At 35.5% G+C, this 22,420-nt stretch overlaps 1 protein-coding gene across 1 annotated transcript in view; it reads right to left on the bottom strand.

Annotated features, from left to right (window-relative positions):
- Nucleotides 1-22,420, bottom strand: part of PCCA (propionyl CoA carboxylase, alpha polypeptide) — a 375,245-nt gene that overhangs the window by 213,787 nt on the left and 139,038 nt on the right. Inside the window, exons 9-11 of the mRNA XM_012644433.1 lie at nucleotides 21,599-21,701; nucleotides 14,333-14,427; nucleotides 9,830-9,980 (exon numbers count right to left, since the gene is read on the bottom strand). Coding sequence (XP_012499887.1) covers nucleotides 9,830-9,980; nucleotides 14,333-14,427; nucleotides 21,599-21,701 — 349 coding nt within the window. The remainder of the gene's footprint in view (nucleotides 1-9,829; nucleotides 9,981-14,332; nucleotides 14,428-21,598; nucleotides 21,702-22,420) is intronic.

Genomic DNA, 22,420 nt, shown 5'->3' with positions numbered 1-22,420 from the left:
GTACTTACCACTCATTTTTCTGTAAACCCAATACTACTGTAAAAAACACAGTTAATTTTAAAAATTAAATTATTATGAAAAACTTCATTTCCCTTTCTTAATCAAATAGATTCAATTTTTAAAAAGGAAAAAAGAAAAGATATAGCGGCATAAAACAATTAATAATCTTGACTTTTTTTTAATAGCTGGCATTCCCTCATAAAATACTGAAGATCTACCATAGAAAGATGTTTAAAGTACTACAATTGTGAAAGATACCAGTATCAAATGATTCACATCTGAGTTCTAATTTTAAAGAACTGATAATGCTTATTATTAATTTAACTAGACCCTGGGAAAAGAAATGATACTCCCATAATTAGTTTCAAAAAATACATACAACTATTACTTAAATCTGGTAAAGACAGTATTTTTAAAATGAAATAAAAATTCAATGTAAAATATTAGCACACAAAATTCAGCAAAACATCAAAAGGAAAATCACTATGTTTAATTAAATATTTATTCTATGAACATAAAGAAAATGTCCCAAAAGGGTCTATAATGTAATAAACTAAAAGATAAGATAAAAGCCATTTTTCCTTATCAGCGGTAGTTGGTAGACAACTAGCAATTTTGGCCACACGTAGTGACAAAGAGAACATCTTTTCAAGAAAGAGAAATTTTAAACAAAGAATTGAGAATCAGAATACGTCTTAATATCAACAGTAGAAACTAAAAGCAAGCAATGCAAAGTCTTCAGAATGCTCAAGAAAAATTATATCTAAACCAGAATTCTATACTCAAAATTTCAGAAGAAATCTGAAGAATATTTTCTCCCTTAGCAGTACTGGCTGGCTTCCTTGCCCAATGCTGCAGTTCCCCACTCATCCCCCATACAACAGTTCAAAGAGCCTTGGCTCTCCCAGCCCTCTCCCCTCTCCTTTCTTTCATTGGTTTTGAAAGTTACCCAAGGGGTTAATACTGAGTCAACGGTAACAGGTTAACTCAGCTCTATTTCAAAACCCCATAACTTTATAACCAGGTGAAATGGACCTCAAATATACGGTTAATCTTATCACCTATCTAAGAATTCGAAGAATAATACAGTACCCATGGGTATCTTTAAAAAATAAATTCTTGATTAAAAAAAAAGAACCTACCCATAAAATGAATCAAAATAAAGAATTCACTAATCATGACGCTATGGTAAGATGCTGATAGTGACCATGAAAACAAGATTAAATACAAAAGTAAAATGAAACCCCCGGGAGAGCCATGCCTACAGAAAAGAAAGTAAATGTTACAATCATGTAAAACTAATAAAATTGCAAAAATGAAGAACAGGATTAAATATAAATATGCCAATTTCCATTATTTTTTGTAAAAAGGAAATAATACAGTCTTTCAAATTGAAATTTGAAGAAAAATTATGGCAAAAATACGTTTTTTGTAATCATTTTCTTCTAAAGGACATATTTTAAGAATTAATATATCTGTAGAAAATTACAACTATTTATCTAGTAGTTCAGCAATTCCCTCATTCTAATTTCTTTTTCTTCTGTTAAATATAAATAAACTAATCCAAAAAGCCAATTTTTCATATGAAAAGAATAAGGAGAAAGGAATATTTCTACTAGGTACCATATTATAATACATATACATATATATATATATATATATATATATATATAAACTGTGGTACTAGCACATGAATAAGTAGAAAGACTTAAAAAAATAGTCAAGTAACAAATCTGCATACATATAAAAATTAAGTATATAACGAAGGTGATATTTCTAATAATTGCACAAAAGACTGATCATTCAATAATTGTTGGAACAGTCATTTAAAAATAAATTAAAAAATGAATTCCAAATGAAGTAAAGATTCTACTATGAAAGATAAAATATGTACTAGAAGAAAACATGAAAGAAAAATGTATGATCCATCACTGAGCAGGGAAAGCCTAATTATGTCACACCACTAGAAATCATAAAATAGAAGATTTAAGAATCAAACTGTATACCAATAAAAACTTTCTGCATAAGAAGGGAAAAACAATACAGGAAGTCAAAATGACAGGTAATAGATAAGGGAAAATACCTACAAATCATATCTGTTTTGTTTTTATATCTGTGTTTATTTGTTGATCCTGTCAGGAAAAAAAAGGTTTTTGGATCAAAGAACAGAGCAACTGTTACTCACAGAGCATCTCAGCCTCACTCCCCATACACGCAGAAGGGTATGCGCCACAGGCAAAGAATACTCAAACTATTCAACTCAGAGCTTAAATGAGAGTTGCCGGTGTATCTGCCCTGCCTCAACTCTGGAGGGAGAGAGGGAAGGAGAGAAAGAGGGAGCCAGTGGAGGAGGATAGAGGGAGACAGAGAGAGGGAGAGGACCAGGGAGCTAGAAAGCGCAATGCAAACTTTGCTCTGTAATGTAAACAAATTCTCTCTGGGGAGAGTAGGGCAAGGTCTCTACTTTAGGAACCTGGATTGTCAAAGATAAGACTTTCTCTCCAGAGCTCTCTATCTTTAGGGTTGCTGCCCCTTAATCCAGGTGCCAGGGTCTTTGCTCAGAAAGTCCCTGCCCCACAGAAATGTGAAAATGTTCACATCATACTACTCAGAACTGTGTGCAATTTAAAACATATGAATTATTTATTTCCGGAATTTTCCATTTAATATTTTTGGACAGAGGTTGACCTCAGGCGACTGAAACCACAGAAGGCAAAACCACGGATAAGGGGGGACTACTATAATATACTTCATTAAAATAGCATTTTAATAAAATCATTTTTTTGATGAGTATTTCTAGCTAGCCACCTTTCAAGTGTGGAGAGAAGGTAAGGTGGTGAGAGAAACGATGGGAGAGGAAGATAGATGTGTGTGGGCGGGTGGGTAGATGAGTGTCCACCACTAAAGAGAACACAGACCAGTCCAAGAAACAGGAGTGATGTGATAGGAGACACAGAGAGGTCAAACTGAAAGGCACCTCAGGGAAAAGTAAGGAGTCCCACCCTAACTCACAGGGTAGAGACTGGCACTGTCAAGAAACAGGCTCTGAGGGGACATTAGGGACACAAAAAAAACCTTGTATTGTGATGCAAAAGCATTTGAATTTTATCTTTAAGCAAGAGAAAACCAGTGACTTAAAAAAAATAAAGCAATAATATATGGGGATAGCACAGATAATTCTGATACATATCTGACCAGATTGAGAACAAAACCAGTCAACTGAACCAAGTATTTATGCACCAAACTTGGTGACTTTCTTAGTGTTACATCTGTTTATGGGGAAACTGTACTGTTATTTCAAATTTCACACTTAAGGAAATATAGCAAGTGAAGATGCTACTCATATTTCTGTTACCAAAAAAAAACCATACAAGTTCTGAAGCCGAAAAAAGTGACAGTTCAATCAGGAAATTTCAAGAGGGGAATAAAAGAACAAAGAAAATTATAGCCCCCCAGCCTCAAAGTGAAACACTAATTAGAGATAACATATATCTTAGGAGATAAAGGATTTGGTAAATGTGCCTTAAGTATTATAATTTAAGGTTAGTAAAGAGATTTGTGCAAGGACTTGCATGGAATCAGAGAACATTAACCTAAGTGAAGCATCTCAGGAATGAAAAAACAAGCACCACATGTTCTCACTAATAAGTGGGAGCTAAACAATGGGTACACACAGTCACAAAGTGGAGTAAAGGACATTGGAAACTAAGAAGGGGGGAGGAATAAAAACTTACCTATTGGGTACAATGTACACTATTCTGGTGATGGTCACACTAAAAGCCCTGACTTCAGCATTATACAACTAATTCATCCATGTAATGAGAACACTCGTACCCTCTTACGATTACAATACATTTGAAATAAAAATTATTTTTAAAAAAGAAATTTGAAAGAGGAAATCTACTATTAAAAGAATATTCGTATTGTTTAAGCATTATCAGAAAGAAATCTTTGAAATATGTAAGAATGGCTTTCTGAATTCTTATTAAGTCCAAGATTCTTTGTTCATGCTCCCATTCAGTTATACGCCCTATCACACAGATACATTTTAAAAAATCAAAATTAATTTCTTCTGGTAACTGACAGGATCACAGTCACTGGAAGTAAATGCAAGAGAGAAAAGAAACATTAAACACTAAATTGGAGGCAACTGTATCAAAATGTGACAGTAAATAGCAAGGAATTAGGTACTGTCAGATCTAGTGTGATGAAATCTTTGTCAATTTGATTTTGTTCTCCTGAAACTCATTTATAACCTTTTTTGAGGGCATAGAATATAATTTCTTAGCAAGCTATCCAACATACAAAACACAGGTACTAGATGATTTTGACCAAAAGAATTATTTGATATAAATATCAACTATTAGGTCTTATACCAAAAAAGACCATGGGACAAACTTCAATGAACTTGTGGGCTGAGATAAGCCAGAAACAAATGGAAAAAAAAATAATACAAGAACACAGTAAAAGAACACAGTAAAAAAGATACTGTTAATTCTATATAAATACTGATACCTCAATTAAACCATCTTGTACCTATTGGGTCTGGAATAAATATAAATGTTTTGCAGTCACTTCAAATTGTCTTCAGAGTAATAAGATATTATTCTCATCATGACATAATAAAGTCTCCACTTTAATAAAAAAAATTCCCAGCTAATTATCTAATTAGATATACTAATTTATAAAGACATATTCTTAATCAAAATCAAATTAATCTCCAAAAGGCAAAGTTCTGTCACTTTCAAACATATTCACAAGGTAGAAAATAGACGAAAAAGGTGATTTCAAAGAAAGTATCATAAGTTTCTAGCAACTACTGAGTTAATATCTATATAAACACTACAAATATTTATGATATTGTTCTCAAAATGCATCTAGACACATCATTTCCACCATACTAAATGAAAATCAACCCCATTATTTGGTAGTTATACTTTACTCTTACAATACATGGATGTTTTTAACTCTTTGTATATAATTTAGACTAAAATGTTAGAAATTTATTCATGTGAATATGGTGGACTGGTACTTGACTTTCCCTTTAAACTCCTTCTAGAGTGCTCTCTTAAACTGCAGATGGTTAAAAACCCTATCCCAGACTCCCCTGCAGCTGAAGTTCTCCATGTGACTGGGTGAGGTTTCGGACGTGTCAATCCAATGTACCAGATTTGGAAGGGAAAAGTGAGATGGCAATGAGGCACACACCATCATTCCACTACCTTATGGCTTTTGGGGGGGGAGTGTTGAGAGACAGAGCACAACTTTGTTTAATCTATAGGCATAATATACACCTCCATGGCCATCAGATGGGGACTTATGCTCCCAGTTACTGGGGACTAGGTGACAGCTGGGAAGGTCGGAGTTGGGGGAGATCTTATTAAAAATATCAAAGGGTAAGAACACAGGAAGGAATTATCAGCCCAAATCCAGAAGATGAAAACACAAGAGATGTAAACCCAATATTCAATACCATTTTTGTCCTAAAGGCATTTTCCATTCCAGGAAAAAACAACTATAAATCTAAACTATATTTTTGGTGGCATCAAGAAATTAAAAGTACAACCACAGAGAAGAGGCCACCAAAAGAAAGAACACTGATAAACCATCCCCACTTTAATTGGAGGCCATAAAGGACTGTCGGCAAGGTAAGAGTGAACTGGAATAAAACCAGCCATTCTCTAGAACTGCAGCCAGGTCATGCACCCCTTTGAAAAATCCAAGGAAGCTCACACTTTCAGCTTGTATTGCAGTAGTCACAAAATACTACTGTCTACCGGCACACAGCAGAAAAAAATTAAAAATCTCTGTAAAAAAGAATCCATCATCCTAGGTTTCAATTTATTAGTAAAATAAAATTTAAAATAAACAATTTCTAAAATAACATGACAGTATATGACAGTATATGTATATGACAGTATACAGTCAATGGTAACAAGGTACACAAGGAACTGTACCTCACAACCAAGAAACAGCATAAAAAACAGATAATACGTATAGTCACAAGATATCAAAAGAATCTACAAAGACACACACTACAAAAGACAAACACTACAAAACAACTAAGATAATTATGTTCAAAGAAATAAAAGCCAAAATTAAAAATATGGAATAGGAGAAAAGAAAGGATAAAAGCATTGAATCTTTTTTTTTTTTTTGAGACAGGGTGTCACCCGGGCTAGGGTACAATGGTGTCATCATAGCTCACTGCAACTTCAAACTCCTGGGCTCAAGCGATCCTCCTTCCTCAACCTTCCTAGTATCTGAGACTACAGATATGTGCCACCATGCCCAGCTGATTTTTTTTTTTTAATAGAGAAGATCTCACTATGTTGCTCAGGCTGGTCTTGAACTCCTGGCCTCAAGCAATCCTCCCACCTCAAACTCCCAAAATGCCAGGATTATAGGCATGAGCCACCTCGCCTGGACTGAATCAGTTTTAAAGGAACCAAATAGAAATTCAAGAACTGAAATATAAACAAATGAAAGTAGGAATTTGATGGGTGATTAATTAATTAAATCAGCTCAAGAGAAAGTATGGAAGACAGGTCAGAAGAAATTACACAAAAAAGATGAAAAATATCAAAGAGAAGGTAAGAAAAACAGGAGATATATTAAAGAGGTCTAAAATTCAAGTTACATATACTTATGTATATAAAAGCATATTTTTCTTAAACTTGAAATCCAGGACGACAGTGAAAAGATTGTGTCAGAAGTGTTAGTGGTAGAGAATTTTCAAAAAAAATATTGAAAGACATTAATCCACAGATAAAAAATTTCAATGAATTCCAAGTATATATGTATACAAATCAGAGAAAAACTGAAGAAAATCTAAGAAAAATAGAAATTTATAAATTCCACCAAAAGAAATAGTAATTATATCCAAATAAGCAGAAGGTAGAATTAGAGTGGAAGTTTTACCAGAAATAGCCAGAGATAGGGAAATAATATTTGCAATGAGTTGAAAACAAGACTGGTCAAACTAAGACTCTATAAGAATAAAACTGCCTTTCATGAATGAAGGCAAAATAAAGTCACTGAGCTGTCAACAAAAGGAGTCTGTAACAAGTGAATCTCTAAAATAAACTTTTAGAAAAAAATTAAGAGAAAAGAAAACGTTAATATGTGGGTAGAATGAAATGAATTGTGACTATTTAAAACAATATGAGAAATGACCTGTGAAGGTTAATTGCACATAAGTCAGGAGATGGGAAATAGAATTAAAATGTTCTAAGCTCCCTGTACAGTCTGGTGGATCAGATGAAAAGATACTAATTGATACTAGATTTGATCGGTTAAGGATGTATGTTGTAATCTATAAATTCTACCAAAAGATCAGAAGTTTATATAACCCCCAAGCTAGTACAGGAAAAAAATTAAATAATAAATATTACAAAAGAAAGGAACAGAAGGAAAAAAAACAGAGGTGGGACAAAAAGCATTTAAAAAACTATAAATTTAAACTCAAATATATCAGAGTTTATGTTAACTTTCTACTGAGCAAATGATCAAGACACAAGACAAAGATTATCAAAGCCGTGGAGCACGCCTGTAGTCCCAGCTACTCGGAAGGCTGAGGCAAGAGGGTCACTTGATCCCAGGAGTTGGTGAACTGCACTCCAGCCTGGGTGACAGAGCAAGACCCTATCTCAGAAAAAGAGCAGGGGGCAAAGATTATCAACCTTGGCTAAAAATTTATACACTGCTTATAGAGACACATGTAAAATGTCTGAATATAGATAGGTCGAGAGTAAAAGGATGAAGAAAATATACCAAGCAAAAGATAACCAATCAGGAAAAGGCAAAGAACCATCCATCTGAAGCCCAGACCGTTAGGTTCCCTACCACCGGGGAAGAGGCAGGACTACTGAGGAAAACCCACTCCAAAGTTCCAAGGACACAAGGACTGACTAAGACCAAGGCATAAAGACAACAGACAACACCACTCCTGCCCCCATTAGCAGGCTAACAAGGGTCCAAAGGAGTCTACCTCTGGGAAATAGGCATGACCATGAAGACACACCTTCTGTGAAGCACAGGACCAGAGGAAAATCATAAAGCTAAGGGCAAAATAGTGAAGGAAAAAAACCCTCGGGCAACCCAACAGTACACAAAGGATAACCACAGCATCAGGAAAACTTAAGCTCTACTCAGTTCATGCCTGGAGTGACTCAAACACTCCCTCCCACCTCTTCACCCCTAAAGACCTAATGGAAGAAGGGCTGACCCTACCCCTTCTCAGGTGTGAGTATGCTTTTCCTCTGTCTCTCCTGTGGTACTATCAGCCCACAATCCCCCTCTCACCTACCCCAGTCTTAAGACAACCACTAATTTCTATCTCTATAGCCCATATTTGTTTTCTGAATGGTGTACTAGATTGAATAATGTCCCCCCAAAATTCATGTCCATCCAGAACCTGTGAATATGACCTTATTTGGAAATAGGATTGTGGCAGATATCCAGTTATTTATGATGAGGTCATACTGAAATACGATGGAGCCAAGATCCAATATGACTGGTGTCATTATAGAAAGATGCAACTTTGGACACAGAGGTACATGGGAAAAGGCCACGTGACAACTGAGAGAGAGAATGAAGTTATGCTCCCAGGAGCCAGAGAACACCAAGGACTAACGGCAGCCACCAGAAGCCAGGAGAGAGGCATGAACAGATTCTCCCTGGAAGGAACCAAGTCTGCTGACACCTTAAGGTTAGACTTTGGCCTCCTGAAGTGTGAAAGAATAAATTTCTGTTGTGTAAAGCCACCCAGTTTATGGTCATTTGCTATGGTAGCCCTGGCAAACTAATACAAATTCCATAAAATTGGAAACAAAGTATCTATAGAAATTGGATAGATAAATAAATAGTGGCATTTTCTTCAAAGGAGCGTCATACAGGAGTTACATGAAACAGCATGAATCTCACAACTATAACACTGAGCAAAGAAGCCAGAGGCACAAAAGAATATATACTGTGTGATCCCATTAATAATAAAGTTTAAAAAACCAGGCCAAAATAATTATGCTGTTTAGGTATGCATAATTCAGAGGAAGAACTACATGGAAACGCTAGGTATTGGCAATTCAGTCAGAACAGGAGACAGCTCTAGGGAAGATGGAGGAGAGTAACTGAGAAGAAGAAAATGGGGTTTGGGGTAAAAAGGGCTGGCTTTTTTATACTTCTAGACCCAGATAATGTTCACACAGATTTGTAGTAACAGGTTCAATAATGTACTTGTGCTCTAGGTATGTTTAAGGAGGAGGGAAATAAAGTCACCAGTTACAGCACCAGTAACTTCTTGAGATTGATTGGCACTGAGGAGGGATTGTCCCTAAAGTCAACAGTTCCAAGGGCAGCCACTTGGTTTCTCAGCCTCATAACTGTGGCAGAGGCAGCAGTTCCTCTGCGAACCTGGTGGGGTGGCATAGTTGCAGGAGTCACTCCTGGAAGTTCACTCTGGGTACCCTTCCTTCCTCTATCCACCCAAAGATTTTGTAATCACTTAATCCTTTTCTATTTATAATATCCAGAGTAGTTTCTCTTAACAGCACATATATAGTTCATCCAGAAAGGTTCAACAAAAAAAACAAAGTGGAATTTCCAACATTCCAAGTAGAACAGTGACAAAGCAGAGGTCTAGACATTGAACTTTAAGTTAGTGGGATACTTATCCCTCATTCCTAACAGATGTCTTAGCATGAGCATAAAAACTAAATATTTACTTAACAGTTTATGGAGTTGATTTTTAACTTTTATAAAACAAAAAGGGGTGGGTAAGGAAGGGTAAAGTATAGAGGCGTGGAGAGGAATGAAAAACGGTATTTGTTACCTGGAGTCTCGTATTCATTTCCAAGAAGTAAAAATTCTTCTTTGAATCCACAAGGAACTCTACAGTTCCAGCAGAGGAGTACTTTACTGCTTTGGCAAGAGCTACAGCTTGTTCTCCCATTGCTCTTCGAGTTTCAGCATCCAAAAAAATGCTATAAACACAGAAAGAGTATTAGTCTGTATTTTGGATAAAAATCAAGTTATCATTTGTGTACATTACATAAAAGTGTTCTAAAGTTTACTCAGATACATATCATCTATATGAAATTAAGAGATCATATTATATGCTTTATATATGTTTTATAATATATGCTGATTGTATTATTAAGTATAACATGCTTAAATAAATCAACTTTGGATTTTTATAAAACATTTGAACTTTTCACATTATACTGCAACTTCAGTCTACTTATAGAATATACAGCAACTTTTCAATTTGTAAAATTTAACATGTATATTCAAAATTGCTTTAAGCTAAAAACTAGGAGAAAAATAAATTCTTAGAAACTAACATATATATTCAATCCTCATTGTCCATGGATTCCATATGTGCAAATTTGCCTACTTGCTAAAATTTATTTGTAACCCCAAAATCAATACTTAAGACACTCTCATGGTCATTCATGAACAAGTGCAGAGAGGCAAAAAATCCGAGACTCCCAACACGCTGAGGTTAAACAAGGTGATGCTCTGCCTTCTTGTTCCAATGCTGATACTATAAACAAGTGTCCTTTTCAAGGTCTATTTAATGCCACAATTTTTACATTTTTGTGCTTTTTGTGTGTGTGATTTCACTGTTTACAATGGCCCCTTGAGCTTTGTGCTTAAGTGCTGTCTGGTGTTCCTAGAGCAAGAAGGCTGTGAAATGCCTTATGGGGAAAGCGTGTGTGAGATAAGCTTACTCAGACATGTGTTACAGTCTTGTTGGCCAGAATTGTGACTTCACTATTTATGAATCAACAATATTAAATAAGGTGCCTTTCAACAGAAACACACATAAAACAAGGTTATATATTAATCCATTGGCAAAATTTTTATGAGCAGAGGTTCAGAGAAACCTAACCTTGTATTTCCCCTAGGAGCAATTGTCCAGTATTCACTAATTTAGTGTTCATGGCACCGTCATAGACTATAACTGCTGCAAATAACAAGAATCAACTGTACATCTAATAAATCCTAAAACTTTTGTTTCAAAATACCAAAATCGCCTTCCAGCAGGCATTTTAAACTAAAACAGTTCCAATAAACTCCAAAAAAAGTATCATCAAACCACTTTGCATTTTCACAGATTCTTGCTTATATGCAAAAAGGCTCTGAGAAACAAAACTTAACTATTTTTCTGCTTGTGGGTTAAAATTATTCTCAAATGAGTAAAACTGAGATGATATATTGTAAAATTTTTATTATTAAACTTGCATGTACCTATCTCCAATAAGTAACAATTATTAATAACATATATAGCTATTCTGCATTTATCTATGCTATGTGCCCACTTCTTTATCAGGCCTACCTATTTTTTTTATTTTAAAGTAAATCTCCAATTAGATATCATTTCACCTGTAGAAACTTCCAAATCTGTTCCTATGAGATACGTACTCTTTTGTAACACAACCATGCTTAAAAAATTAACAAGAACTCCTTAAGAGCACTCAACATCCAGTCTGCATTCAAATTTCCCTGAATATCTCATAAATATCTTTATAAGGTCCAAATACTGCATTTGATTGGTTTTTGCATCTTAAAACTCTTAATCTATAATGTCCTTTTTTTTTTTTTTTTTGGCCAAGACTGGTCATTTTTCTGTCTCATTCCTCACATTCTTGGTTTAGCTGCATAGTGTCTTTAACATTTGTATGGTATTACTACTTCATATAAACTACTAGTTAGAGCTAGAGCCCTGAACAGATTCATGTTGGATTGGGGTGGGGGTGAGGGACAAGAACACCTCACAGATGGGAAGTATATTTCCTACTGTCTCCCTTTTGGTGATGTGTCAGGACAGGATTAGATGTTATGAATCTTATTTAACCATTACAAACATAGTCATGCATTAACCTAATATATAGGCATAGATGACATTTCAGCAATAACTGGCTGACAAAACTAATGCAACCAAAAGAAGGAAACCCAACTAAAGATTACTATCACAACATTTGGAGAATCTCAGCATAAACTCTATTTTTGCCCAGTTTGGTCTTGTCCTTTTCCTTGTCATAACTCTGCTAATGATACTCAAAGATATGAGCAACCCTAGCATTGCCCTCAAAACACAGTGGTAGATTCTTACTCTAGGAACTGAAAACTACATATTCATTTTAACATTTCGCAGTGCAAAAATACATGTAAGTCACTATTAATAATCAGTTCTAGTTTTTTCATTTTGATTCCTACTGCTTTAAATGTTCTTTTCTTCTAAATGAATAGATAAGATACTGATACGAAAAACTTACATTTCTAAACAGAGAGAAGAAACAAATAAAAATCATGATTCAAAGTTCCCAGTGTGTGAAGGATTTCTATCCCAGATAAAACTTAAGTAGGTTTTAAATAAAGAGAGAAAGTTAGTTGAACTGGAAGTGATAAAATAGGCAAGAAAACACAAAATTGCAAAAGAAATATCTACTACTACTATTCTATCAGAATCCTTTCTCTCCTTTTTCCACACTACAGTACTAAAATTTTAGTTGAGCACATGGTTGCTTAAGGAAAAAAGACATTTCCAAACCTCCCTAGCTAAATGCCCAACTTCAGATCAATGCCAAATAATCAACACTGGCAGCTTCCAATGTCCTCCTAAAGACACAGGGAGAGGATTCCCTTTGGCCTTTTCTTCTTCCTTCCTTCATATATCCTGATCCCAGGCCATGAGATAAATGGTCACATGCTGTGTAGGCTACAGTGGGCAGTTCTTCACAGCACACTGGTTGGTTTGTAAGTGCAAGCGTCCCAAGAGACAGGAAGTGGAAGCTGGCAATTTCATAAGGCCTGGGCTGGAAACTGGTACAGCATTTCTATGCATTCTATTGGTCAAGCAGTCACAAAGCACAGAATCAAAGGGAGTAGGTCACAGACCCCTCCTCTCAATCAGAGAAATGTCGAAGGATTTGGGGACCATGTGTTAAAACTATTATACCATATTTTAAAAAATAATACAACAAAAATAAGGCTTCATTTTTATCATTACGCTATCTTTAAAAATTTACTCTTATGTACTCATATTAAAATTTTAAAAATTCACTCATATTCACATCTATTCTTTTAAGAAACTATACCCACATTCTATCAAGACAGGCTGGCTATACTTATTAAAACTACAATTGGCCATATCTCTCAGTGCCTGATAATTAAAAATAACGAAGTACACTCAACTGAGGATTTTTAAGAACAAAGAGAATATCAGAATATATACAATACCAACCTTGCAACAAAATAGAAATGCAGCTTCATGCAATTGCTACACCAAACACACACAAGGTGGCCTAAAGAAGTACCCAAAGTGATTCTGATAAATCGAGGAATTTCCAATAACCACAACCCAGAAGCCCTTTCATGATAGGATAAATTCAGAATCAACTTTATTTATTTATTTTTTAAGAGACGGGGTCTGTTTCATTGCCAAGGTTAGAGTGCAATGCCACAATCACAGCTCACTGTAACCTTGAACTTCTGGGCTCAAGTGATCCTCTTGCCTCAGCTTCCCCAGTAGTTAGGACTCCAAGTAAGCACCACTACATCTGGCTGATTTTTTAAATTTTTTGTAGAGATGGGGTCTTGCTATGTTGCCCAGGCTGGTTTCAAACTCCTGGCCTCAAGCAATCCTCCTACCTTGGCCTCCCAAAGTGCTAGGATTACAGGCCTGAGCCACTGTGCCCAGCCAGGACCAACTTTATGAAATCTTTGCCAACATACAGGAAAATCAACTCCTCCTTTTATTTGAGTTGTCTACTCAACTTTTGCCTCTAATAAAAACCTATTTCTTGGCCGGGCGCGGTGGCTCACGCCTGTAATCCTAGCTCTCTGGGAGGCCAAGGCGGGCGGATTGTTTGAGCTCAGGAGTTCGAAACCAGCCTAAGCAAGAGCGAGACCCCGTCTCTATTAAAAATTAGAAAGAAATTAATTGGACAACTAAAAATATATAGAAAAAACTAGCCGGGCATGGTGGCGCATGCCTGTAGTCCCAGCTACTCGGGAGGCTGAGGCAGGAGGATCGCTTGAGCCCAGGAGTTTGAGGTTGCTGTGAGCTAAGATGACGCCACGGCACTCTAGCCCAGGTAACACAGTGAGACTCTGTCTCAAAAAAAAAAAAACTTTTTTTTTTTAAATATTTCTCACTTTTATGTACTAAAGTACTGAGGAAAATCAAGTGACCAATTCCTACTTGTAAAAATATGCACTAATAGAGTCTACATGAATATTAAGGCAATTTTAGCCAGTAAGAAAAAGAAACATAAGAAATACATAAAAACAGGCTATTTTATAAATGTTCACTGAAAGGAACTCTTACCTTGGTGCCTCTTCCACCACCTTCTGATTTCTTCTCTGAATTGAGCACTCTCTTTCATTCAGCCACAAAGCATTTCCATGTTTGTCGCCTAAAACCTGAAAGAGAAATACCGTTTGAAAAAACACATAGCCACAGCCACAGAGTATATTTTCCAGTTAATATTTTCCTCATGCAATATCTCTTAAATTTTTTTTTTTTTTTTTTTTTTTACAGAGTCTGGCTCTGTTGCCCGGGCTAGAGTGCCGTGGCATCATCCTAGCTCACAGCAACCTCAAACTCCTGGGCTCAAGCGATCCTCCTGCTTCAGCCTCCCGAGTAGCTGGGACTACAGGCATGTGCCACCATGCCTGGCTAATTTTTTCTATATATTTTTAGTTGTCCAGCTAATTTCTTTCTATTTTTAGTAGAGACAGGGTCTCGCTCTTGCTCAGAGCTGGTCTTGAACTGCTGACCTTGAGCAATCCTCCCACCTCAGCCTCCCAGAATGTTAGGATTACAGGCGTGAGCCACAGCACCCAGCCCCATCGCTTAATTTTTAATACTCAGAACTCATAGGACATACATATCTCTCAAAACATTCTTTCATTTCATGTTAATAGAGGAAAACTTTATATTTACAACACCCAAACTCAATAAACATTTTTATCAAAAAGATTTGAGGAAAAAGTTTTCAAATACAATGAGTAAAACATCAGAATCAGTTGTACAAATTTTGTGAAGCGCACAGAGTATCAATAAAGGGAATATAGTTCTGGATGTCAATCATGCTTAGGAGAGCCACCAGTGTTATTACAAACATCTGTTTGTTGTTAACATTATTAAATGTCTGTTGTTCAGGAAATGGTATTTTATGCATTTACATCTAATATATAGTCTGTTATTTATACATGGATGTCTTTACTGTGGTTTATTTTTGCTATAGGAAACTGGTAAAAGGCCTGGAGTTAATATATAACACATTATAATTTTCCCATTTGTAATATAGGTTGAGCATCTCTAATCTGAAAACCTAAAATCTGAAATGCTTCAAAATCTGACACTTTTTGACATCACGCTCAAAGGAATGCTCATTGGAGCATTTCGGATTTTCAGATTAGGGATGCTCAAACAGTAAGTACAAATTCAAATATTACAAAAGTCAAAGTAATTCAATATCCGAAACACATGTGGTCCCCAGGATTTCAAATAAGAAATACTCAACCTGCAATGGGAACTAGGCTGGGATGGCCAGATGAAATACAAGATACCCAGATAAATTTGAATTTCAGATGAACAATGAATAATTTTTTAATAACTGTGTCCCAAATACTACATGGGACACACTTTTACTTTTTAAAAAATCATTGTTTATCTGAAATTCAAACTTAACATATGTATTTATCAGCTAAATCTGGAAACCCAAAAACAGGTTCTTCATTTAAGTTTTTGCCTAGAATATTTGATTTTCAGAAATGGAGTAATATATTTTCAGGATTAAGGAATAGATGCATATTTCTGAATGCATATATTTGGTCTGCAGAGGTTAAGACCTATTTTAGAAGCCAAAAGACTAGGCAGTAATTCTAGATCCAAACAGCCATGCAGCCTCTCCAGACAAGTCATTCTATTTCTTCACACATTATAAATAGCAGATAATATCATCTTAATATTTTATATGGCTGCTGGAAAAAAATTAAATCAAAAAAGATCACGGTTATAACAGGTATAGTAAGCTATAAAATTAATAGTTAATATATGACTACAAAGTTAATTTTTAGGGACAAAACCTTTCTAAACCTCAAGAATGATTTTAAGCAATGAAGTAAAACATTACAGTAATAAAATGTCAATAAGTTGGAATTTTATTACTAAGACTCAAAAGTAGCTGCATGAAGTACATCTAAAAATATTTGAAATCATTAAAATAGCTCTCAACCTCTTTTTAATTTTTTTTTTTTTTTTTTTTTTTTTAGGAGACAGGGTCTTGCTCTGTCACCCAGGCTGGAGTGCAGTGGCGTCATTATAGCTCACTGCAGCCTTGAACTCCTGGGCTCAAGCAATCCTCCTGTCTCAGCCTCCCAAGCAGTTGGGACTACAGGTGTGTGCCATCACATCCCGCTAATTTTTCGTATTTTTTTGTAGAGAAAAGGTCTTACTATGTTGCCCAGGCTGGTCCTCCCATCTAGTCTTCCCAAAGTGCTGGGATTACAAGAGTGAGCTACCATGCTGGGCTTCAACCTCTTTTTTTATTCTAATTGACAAGGAAGTGAAAGCAGACAGTATTCAAGAAATGAAGCCAAAATAACCAACAATTGTCAGAAATATTTCCAATTGTAAAATATTAGATTCACATATAAAAACAAGGGTTTGTTTTTCTCTAAATTCTGTATAGTCATTAAGTTCATTTTTAAAAGTTCTATGCATTTACCAAGCCTTCACCAAAAATGATTTGACAATGATTTATTCCATTATATAAATGAGGAGGCTAAGTAACCAGAAAACACTGTAAATAAATAGTGCTTATAAGGAAAGTTAATTCTTAAATACTTCATGAGTTTTTTAAAACTTTACGCATTTGCATGCCCTAAATATGAAAAAACCTCTAAGCTATACAGCTTATGGAAAAAAAGCTTCATTATAATAGACTATATCATGTAATGCAAGCCATTTAGCATCCCTGGACCCATCTCAGGAAATGCCAGCAATACCCTGGTTGAGAAACACTTGTTTAAGCCGCACAGAGCTCTGCCATTCACACTGCCAGTGCAGTTTCAGTATGGAAAAGGACACAGTATGTGATAACTCACATAAAAAATAATAGGTGATATACATATGTATATATTTCATCGAATATGTATATAGGGATACTCTAGAAACAACAACAGTGCTTGTACCCAGGGATAGAACCAGGGAACTTAGACACAGGGTAAGAGGGATGCTTACTTTTTCTGGAATACCCTTTATCATGTGCACAAATCACCTAAAGTAAGTAAAAACTAAAACTTAAAGAAAAGTAAATTTAAAAACCTTCCAACTATAGATCAAACAGAAGAACATCTGTGTTGCCTATTTAAGCGCTGGGAGACATTTTCACCTACGTTTAAAAATATCACCCAGGCTATATGCCATGGCCAAATAAGCTAAAAAGCTGGTGTAGATATGTGATTATTCAACGCAAATTAACAAACATTTATTGCGTATTAGTAATATGAAAGACAATGGCTTGGTTGCTGGGGACAGCAAATGGATAAGACCTATTCTCTGTCCTCCAGGACCTCATGGCCTATTAGGAAACCCAGATATCTAAAAATAAAATAGTATAAGTGGTCTTCTGCCAGATGGGGAATACAGTGAAGAACAAAACTATTCTGCCCTTAGGACCTTACTAGAAGAATAGCCCAAATATCTCCCCCTAAATTACAGATTTAAATATCCAGCTGCCTACTCAACAGCTACACTTTGATGTTTAACAGGCATCTCAATCTTGATTGGCCCAACTTTATAACCTGATTTCCTCCCCAAAACATACACCTCTCATAGTCTTTCCCATCCATCTCAATAAAAGATGGCTCCATTCTTCTTATTTCACAGGCCAAAACCCTAAATTCATCTTTGATGCTTTATTTTTTCTTTTACAGCACATCCATCTATTTGAATATCTGGTCTACCTTCACAAAATATCCAGAATTCAATCACATCTCACCACTTCTACTGCCAATTGTGTGGCCCAAGCCACGGTCATCTCTCACCAGAGTTACTTCCTGCAAGAACCTCCTAAGGGATCTCTCAGCTTCCACTGATGGCTTTCAATTGCTAAGAACCAGTGACTACTGTGTGCCTCTGTTTTTCAACTTCGTTGAATGGAAGTTATTTATTGCAGTATCAGACCCTTTTCTCATCGTTGTATGTTGGATGAGTGAATGTCAGACTGGCTTTAAATTCAGAGGTCTTTGTGCCAGAAGAACTGCTTGTGAGGGACCATAAACAGAAATCTCATCCAGATCTGGACCAAGTAAAAGATGAGATCCTGATCTTGAAAGAAAGGTGTGTCTATCCTGTTTATGTGAAGACAAGATCACCAGGGGCCAAAGAATGGGCTGTGGTAGCTAGTAACCAAAGATGACCCCAGTACAACACACATTCTGGTATCCCCACCCATGTATAATCCCATCTGCCAAAGATTCTAGATTGGCCAAGGAACTTGCAAAATGCAACAAGAGTCATTCTGTGTCAGTTGTGAGCCCAAACCATAAAAAGAAGGACAGCTATTTCAAGCAGCTCTGACCAGTAACTTAATAACTCTGGATATCCTTGTAGAAATAACACATGGAAAAGCCTTGTGGAGATGCCCCAAGACTTCACAGAGAGAAAGAGAGAGTGTCTCAGCTGAGCTCAGTGTTTATACTCCAACACACCTAACATTGGATGTTCCAATCCAGGCAAGCCCCAACATGACCACTGCCCTGGAGGACAGACACCCTGTGAAGCAACAGAAGTGCCCAACTAAACCCAATCAACCCAGAGAATTATGAGAAACAGTTAAATGTTGTGTGGAGTTTTTTTATTGTGGAAAAACATACAATAACATAAAATTTACCATTTTAACCATTTTTAAGTGGCATTAAGTACATTCGCATTGCTATACATCCTTAAATGTTTTAAATTGCCACATTTTGAGGTGGTTTATCACTCAGCAAAGGGTAACCAAAACATGCAAACAACTGAATTTAGCAAAGATATTGGATTCAAGGTCCATATATAAAAATCAACTGTATTTCTACACACATGCAACAAACAGGTAAATAAAATTTAGTAAATAACATCTGTAATAGTATCTAAAATTATCAAATATCTAGGAATAAATCTAATGAAAGACACACAAAACTTCTACACTCAAAACTACAAAACAGTGCTGAAAGTAATGAAAGAAGACCTAAATAAATGAAGAGATATTCCAGTTCATGGATTTAAAAATTCAATATTGTTAAGATGCCACTACTCCCCAGAATAATCTCTAGATTCTATACAACCCAAATCCAAATCTCATCAGGTAGGGATGGGGAAGGCAAGGGAGACAGATTGATAGGTGAAGTCTAAAAATTTACATAGAATTTCAAAGAACCTAAAAAGAGCCAAAACTATCTGAAGAAAAATAATAAATTTAGAGTGCTTATGGTACCAGATTTCTAGACTTACTATAAAACCAAAATAATTAAGACAATTGCCAAATCTCACTTAATTTATAACAAACAGTCACACAGTAACAAATGATGCTGAAAAAATTAGGTGTCAGAATAGAAAAAAATTTACTCCGACCCTACTTTACACCAAACAAAAAAAAATTAATTCAAGAAGGGTAACAGACCTAAATATTACACCTTAAACAAACAAGCTCCTAACTAGGGTAGCAAAGTGGACTTCAGTAAAATTCAGAACTTCTGTTCCTTGAAAGACATTGTTAACAAAATGAACAGGCAAGCCACAGGAAGGAAGAAGGACACACAGTCCACGTATCTGGTGAAGGACTCATAAGCAAAACAGATACAGAACTCAGACCACCCAATAATTTTTAAAAATCTAATTTGAAAAAGGAAGGCGGGGACAAAAGTCTTGAGCAGTCACTTCACAAAATAAGATATCCAAATGGTCAATAAATTTACAAAAAGGTGTTCAACACCAATACTCATCAGCGAAATGAAAATTAAACAAAGAGATACCATCAAAAGGACACCAAAATAATTAAACATTTAAAAACTTGAGAATAACAAGTGTTGGAAAAGATGGCAGCAAGGGAAACTCTCATATATTACTGGTGGGAATATATGTCAGTATAGTCACAGTACCTACTATATAATCCAATCATGTCTCTCCTCAGTCTATCTGAAAGAATATACATGTCCATAAAAAGATAGTAGTTTTATTCATAATATAGAAAAGCTAGAAACAACCCAAAGATCAACAGGAAAATGGATAAATTACAGGTTAGGTAAACAATGGAATACCACAGAACAATTTTTAGAGGCAAATGACAACAGAACCTCATGGAAGAATCTCAAAGATATGATTTGCAAAAGAAGCCAGACCCAACCAAGTATATATGATTCCATTCGTATGACATTCAAGAATAGACAGAACTAATCTATGACGTTAGATGTAGGAACACTAGTTACTTTTGGTGGCCATGGTTAGGGGCTGGAAAGTGGTGTCAAGAAATCTCTTGGTGTCATAGAAACATTTTGTATCTAAATACAGATGATTATTACATAGTTATATGTGTATGTGTACAAATTTTATTAAATTGTTCACTTAAGATTTGTGGACTTACAACTGATTATATAAGTTTGCATATTTTTCCCACTTTGGAAAATTTGAGAAACTAGACGAAGATTTTTTACCCATACATATGATCAATGCCTACATTCTCCACCAAAAACAATCCCAACCCCCTCCAAAAATTAAAAATAATAATATCTATGTAAAGTGATCACTGAACTTAAAAAACAACTGACAGAATCTAGGACCATTATATTATGCCCCAATCAAAAGCGATGTGGTCAGCAAATAACATTTTATTTAGTCTCCTGGTTCCCTGGCTACACAAAATTAGGATAAAAATATACTTAAAATTTAAAGCTTTCTACTTTGATATTTATTTTTATCAATTTTAATTGTCACATATCAATTCATAGTCATAATGTGTAAAATTAGCATAAAGGCATTTCTGACAAATGAAAATGTCAACAGACTTGCCTTCTTCTACATTTTATTTCAGAAAACCTATTTTGTTTTGCCAAAACCCACACCCTGACAACCACTTTAAGAACTAATAACTTAATCTGAAAAGAAGAAATGATTTATTCATCTCTATAAACCAGCTCCTAGCAGAACACCTGTCACAGCAAAGCACACAGACATTTGGTGAATTCAAATGATACAAGAGCCCAGGTCAGGCACTTTTCTTTTAAAAATGCCCCATAATGGCCCAGTCTTTGAAGGGGACTGAGTAATTCTGAAGGTAGAATATATTTAGCCTGGTCAGATATCTTGGTACTGCTTCTTTTTGGAGGTAGATTTTTGGATCATTCCCCATCCTAAGCAACATCCTAGCACTTTAAACAAAAAGTATACCAGATTCCAAAGGCAGGTAAGCAATTTATTTTGTTCTTATTCAAACATACCAAAACAATTCACAATCATTCTAAATGGAAGAAAGGATGTGTTCCCAATAGGATTAAATGATATCATTTTAAAGTCATAATAATTAAAAAGCATCTTCAACATACCAACCTGGATTTCTATATGACGAGGATTATCAATAAATTTTTCTATTAGTAGTCTATCATCACCAAAACTAGAAGCAGCTTCTTGAGATGAAAATCTAAAACCATCCCTTGAAAAGGAAAAAAGAAGAACAATCAGACTAACAAAAGCAGCTGTTGTTGTAAAAGAATATAAAAATCAATTAAATATTTATTTTGGCTTACTTCTGAACATAGCAGAAAAAAATGCACTCAATATACAAATAACTAAATTCATTTTGGTTGAACTGCAACTCTTCCACCCACTAGCTCTGTGACACAGAGTGAGTTATTTAGCTTCCATGATGCTAGATTTTCTTTTGAAACAGCAATACTGATCTTACCTCACCAACTGTTAAACATAAAATTTTAATCAACCAGAGCATATAAAATTAATTCCATTTCTTCAACCATAATACACCCTAATTCCACTAATAAAAAATATAAAAACGCATATCCATTTGACTCAGAAGTCAGAAGATGCAAACAAAAATGTAAACTGTTTGGCCACCTGCACAACTGGAGCAGAATAACAGCAAATACACTAATTGAGATTGAACATACAGTAGGAGAATTCTCAAGAACATTCTCTAATATTTTAAATACACACCTTGAAATACAAGCGCATTCCACACACCCACACAGGTCATTACAATTTTATCTTCTTTAAAACTGTTTAAAATAGGCCGGGCGCGGTGGCTCACGCCTGTAATCCCAGCTCTCTGGGAGGCCGAGGAGGGCGGATCGTTTGAGCTCAGGAGTTCGAGCTGAGGAGTTCGAGACCAGCCTGAGCAAGAGCGAGACCCCGTCT

The sequence above is a fragment of the Propithecus coquereli genome, unplaced genomic scaffold (assembly GCF_000956105.1).
Source record: "Propithecus coquereli isolate 6110/MARCELLA unplaced genomic scaffold, Pcoq_1.0 Scaffold212, whole genome shotgun sequence".
Lineage (NCBI taxonomy): Eukaryota > Metazoa > Chordata > Mammalia > Primates > Indriidae > Propithecus > Propithecus coquereli.
This window is presented reverse-complemented; position numbering and strand designations above follow the sequence as displayed.